General features: G+C 32.8%; 1 protein-coding gene across 1 annotated transcript; it reads right to left on the bottom strand.

Moving 5' to 3' along the window:
- Window positions 1–417: 417 nt before the first annotated feature.
- Window positions 418–2,150, bottom strand: LOC139839658 (galactinol synthase 2-like). The gene is made up of 2 exons (XM_071829788.1): window positions 1,703–2,150; window positions 418–1,321 (listed from the first exon to the last, which is right to left on the bottom strand). Exons 1-2 carry the CDS (start codon window positions 2,036–2,038, stop codon window positions 659–661), a joined length of 999 nt encoding a protein of 332 aa, XP_071685889.1. The 5' UTR covers window positions 2,039–2,150; the 3' UTR covers window positions 418–658.
- Window positions 2,151–4,620: the final 2,470 nt, after the last annotated feature.

Here is a 4,620-nt window from a genome sequence, read left to right as displayed (position 1 = left end):
TATTAGTATGGTGTCCAACTCTTTAAACTTGGTCTTTTGCATATATACGATTTGTTGGAGATGATAAATAATCTCTTTATCATATACATTTTTACCACCTAATTTTCAATTATATTTTAATTCAAACTCTCCATTATTCTCCATTAGACCAACACGATTGACACGTTACGATCAACCACCTCACCCCCTAACATGCCTAATTTACCGAGTTCCATTGTAATAGGCCTCTATGGTGTTCAAAACTCTTTAAACTTGTCTTTTGCATATATACGATTTGTGAGAGATAGATAATCTCTTTATCATTTAAAGTAAAAGAATTGAATTGAAATTGATGTTTCCGCTACCAACAATAATTGAATACTGCTAGCTTGTAATTTTACATCCATAATAATTTAATAATATTCTTTAGATCTCGATAGGAAATACTTACAATCCCAAAAACCAGAACTATATAAAACTTAATTCTTAATACCAAGATAAAAGAAAATAAAATAAAATATCTCATCCCAGCTATTTCTCTTACTAACTAATAATACTTGCTAATAATGTTCTTAACTGCTCACTATTAGGTTAAGAAACATTAACCGTAAAATATACTGTACTACGTATGTCTTTAAATATTACGGAGTATACTTTTACAAACACCATCAACGACTAATTAAGCTGCCGACGGTGCCGTTACATAACGCCTACCCCTCTTAGTTACCGCCGGCGTCAACTCTCCGGCCATCGTTAGTCCACATATTCTCCAATAATCCAACGTCTCATCGTTATAAATATCCCACCATTTTTTCACTAACTTCTTAATATCTTCACGATCCATATTCTTTTCTTTTCCGGTGTACCGCCATGGTTTCGACCCATCGGCGCAATAATGCACAACTTTGACTTTTTCAAGATCAAAGTTCTCCGGGTGGCGCCATAACATAGCCAAGATTAAGTTGTACTCTGTCGGAAGAGGCTTGTATCTGTCCTTAAAAAACATGTTTAAGAAATCTTGTTCCGCAAATAAAGTTGGTGGCGTCGTTTTTACGGACTCCAAAAGCTCGTAGTAGGTCGAAAGATTGGGTTCGAACACGAACATTCCCGCGTTGAAGTAAAGTGGGGGTTTTGGCCCGAGTTCATGCTCTGGCCATTGTACCTTATCGGGTGTCTGTTGACAGTACCCGATTTGGTATTGGGGACTGTTTCTCCAGTTATGCTCGCAGAAACAGTCCATAACTGCGTAGAAATTGCCATCGGGCAAATCAAATAGATGGTCAATGTTGTCGAATACTTGTATGTCTCCATCTAGATATATCATCTTGCTATACTCCACAAACTGCAAAATTAAAAATAAATAGTTAAGTTTAATAATCCAGTACAAGATATAGTTAAACAAACCATATGTGATGGGAGACAACCAAGTTAACTCTACTTGGTTGTTTGGATCATGTAATCCCTAAGAGTTCATGATAATTAACGTTTTTTTATTTAAACCGAATAAAAAAAACCTTATTTATTTACCCGTTTATATGTAATCACTTTCGAAAAGATAAATACTAGTAATTTTTATTGAATTGATTTTCCAAATGAGAAAATTCAAAATTTTGTATGGTTCGGGATATTAAACTTAATTCGTTTATCTGTTTATATTCTAACTTATGCGATGCTACGTATTCTTATTCTTATATAATATAAAATAGAAAGATGCATTAGTTACCTCCCATATTCGAAGTTTGGAATAATTGATGACGTAATAAGCCATGGCGAATTGGGTTTGGTTTTCGGGTGGGTTTAAGGGTTCGATCTCCCGGATGATGCATCCTTGGGAGATCAATTTCTGACGATGTTCCATTGGAACGTCAGGAAGCATAGCAACAACGAGTGGGTAGACCGATTTAGCCTTACGAAGACCTTTAGCTAGTGCAACCACACCTTTCCAGTAGTCACCACTTCCGGCCAAGAACGTGACATAGGCACGTCTAGGCAACGTTTTGGCCTTGACTAGACCGGGATTGGTTCGGTTCGAAATATTATTTCTAGCAACTGGAGCCATGGTTTTAGTACAGTGGTGTGTTATAATATTATCAAGTGAATTGTGACAGTGTGATCGAAGTAATTTGTGTTTTTTGTTTGTCGAGAGGATTAATGATGAAGTGTGTATGTGAAAAAAAAGTTTTTCTGTGACATTGGACTTGGGGGTATTAGGGTTTATATAGGATAAAATGTGGGGTATTAAATATTTAAAAATATATATATATTTCTTTTTATGAAAACGAAAGAAAGTAGAAGTTGAACTCTTATTGGCATGGTTTCCTTATCTTTTATTTTTCTTTTAGGTGATAAAATAGCTTTATCCATACTTTATTTAATTATTTTAGGAAACATTTGCATGTTAACGTTAAACTTTTTCTATATTAACCGTCCCCAAATTAATAATTTTATAAAAAAAAGCCTCTCATATATAAGTAATCCGCATCGAGTCTTTGACCGAGTGGTTGGGTACTCGAAAAATGATAAATGTTAGATGAATGATAATTCTTTTCTAATGAATAATAACTATTTTCTTATAAATGATAAATGTTAGATGAATGATAACTGTTTGATGAATGATAAAATTATGATGAATGATGATTGTTTTCTAATAATTGATAATTGTTTTTCTTATAATTGATATCTGTTTGATGAATGATAACTGTTGTTTTATAAATGTTATCATTTTTCTTAAAAATGATAATTGTTTAATTAATGATAACATTTTGATGAATGATAAGTGTTTGATGAATGCTAATAATTTGATGAATTATAATTCTTTTATGATGAATAACATTTTGATGAATGAATTTTTTTATTTATTATGAATGATAATTGTTTTTCGATGAATGATAATTCTATTTTGATGAATGATAATTGTTTGATAAATGATAATTGTTTTCTTATGAATGACAACTTTTTTCTTATGAATGATACTGAATGTTTTATGAATAATTATTGTTTGATGAATGCTAATTTTTTTCTCATGTTTGTTAACCGTTTGATGAATGATAACTGTTATAAATGTTATCATTTTTCTTATAAATGATAATTGTTTGGTTAATGATAACATTTTGATGAATATATAATTCTTTTATGTTGAATAACATTTTGATGAATGATAACTATATTCTTATTAATGATAACTGTTTGATGAGTGATAACATTTTGATAGATGATAACTCTTTTATAATTAATGATAACTGGTGGTGGTTGGAGGTGGTTGGTAGTAGTAGTGGTGAGAGGCGGTGGTTGGTGGTGGTGGTGGTGGGAGACGGTGGTTGGTGGTGGTGGGAGGCGGTGGTTGGTGGTGGTTGGAGGCAGTGGTTGGTGGTGGTAGGTGGTGGTGGTTGGTGGCGGTGGTTGGTGGTGGTGGCGGGGGTGTTGGTGATGGTTGGTGGTGGCGGGTGGTGATGGTTGGTGGTGGGGGTGGCGGATGACGGTCGGTGGTGGTGGTGGGAGGTAGGTGGTGGTGGTGGGGCTGGTAGTGGTGGTTGGTGGTAGTAATTAAATATTGAATTTAATTAAGGGTAAATTAAACAATTTATTATTATATCTTAAATTCAAGAGAAAGTTAAAGTGAACTGTTTTTTTGAGAAGGATGGAGTAATTAAATTTTGAGTTTATAAAAGAAAAGAGTAAATAGATAATATATTGATACACAAGATAAATTAATTACAGTTACAAATATATAGATGGATATATATAGAAATATAAATATAAATTGTAGACGTCGGTGCTAGTTGAAAAAGTTTAAGGTGACAGCAATATACGAGTAATTCATAAAATAATTCCGTTTGTTAGTTGTTAGTTGTTGACTGTTAACCGATGTCGTAGTATCTTCCAAATCTTTTCCAATTCCAATAAAAAACTGGAAAAGAGGACACGTACGTGTGGTGAGTAACTGAACTAACTATCTCACCTGTTTCAGGAAGGTGCTGGATTTGGACGGTGCAAGTTACCTCATTTTTAGCCATAATAACAACGCATGTCCCGGAAGATTCTCGCATATCTAATCACTAATTACCAAATTTATTACCGATCATTTTAGACGTCGGTGGTGGTTGAGAATATTACTCGTTATACTAGTTACTTAGATGACATTCTTGATGTCGGTACAACAATATCACCGCTTATTACTAACTTTTTTAACATAAAAAAAAAAAAAAAAAAAAAAAAAAAAAAAAAAAAAAACAATAGTTACATGACTATAAGACCACTCACTCTCATACATCCTGTTAGAACTAAGTAACACATTAGTGTCCCATTACCATTTTCTCACATGAACTAAATAAGCACTAAACAATCTCAACCCTAACATAATTCCTTTTCAAAACTAATTACTCCATTTTTTTATCTTAAAAAATTACTTTCATTTAAATAAAAAAAAAATAACATTATATAAAAAATAAAAGTAAACAACATTACATTATATTAAAAAGTACGGAGTAATAATTAAAATAAAAAACAATACATGAAATGTAAAAAATACAATAAAACTAATCATCGTCTTCGGGATCCTTGTCATCTTCGTAAACTTCATCGGGAATGTGAGAAGGTCCTGCCTGTTGATTGTTTGAAGATCCCCTGGCTAGATGATTTCGA

This window comes from Rutidosis leptorrhynchoides, chromosome 4 (assembly GCF_046630445.1).
Source record: "Rutidosis leptorrhynchoides isolate AG116_Rl617_1_P2 chromosome 4, CSIRO_AGI_Rlap_v1, whole genome shotgun sequence".
Classification (NCBI taxonomy): Eukaryota; Viridiplantae; Streptophyta; class Magnoliopsida; order Asterales; family Asteraceae; genus Rutidosis; species Rutidosis leptorrhynchoides.
Note: the sequence above shows the minus strand (reverse complement) of the source record. Positions and strands in the feature narration are given on the sequence as shown.

What these genes read in the sequence shown, in the direction of transcription:
- LOC139839658 (XM_071829788.1), bottom strand. Translation starts at nt 2,038, where the DNA reads ATGGCTCCAGTTGCTAGAAATAATATTTCGAACCGAACCAATCCCGGT. An exon ending in CCAAACTTCGAATATGGGAG is followed by an intron (nt 1,322 to 1,702) that starts GTAACTAATGCA and finishes TTAATTTTGCAG; the next exon opens with TTTGTGGAGTATAGCAAGAT.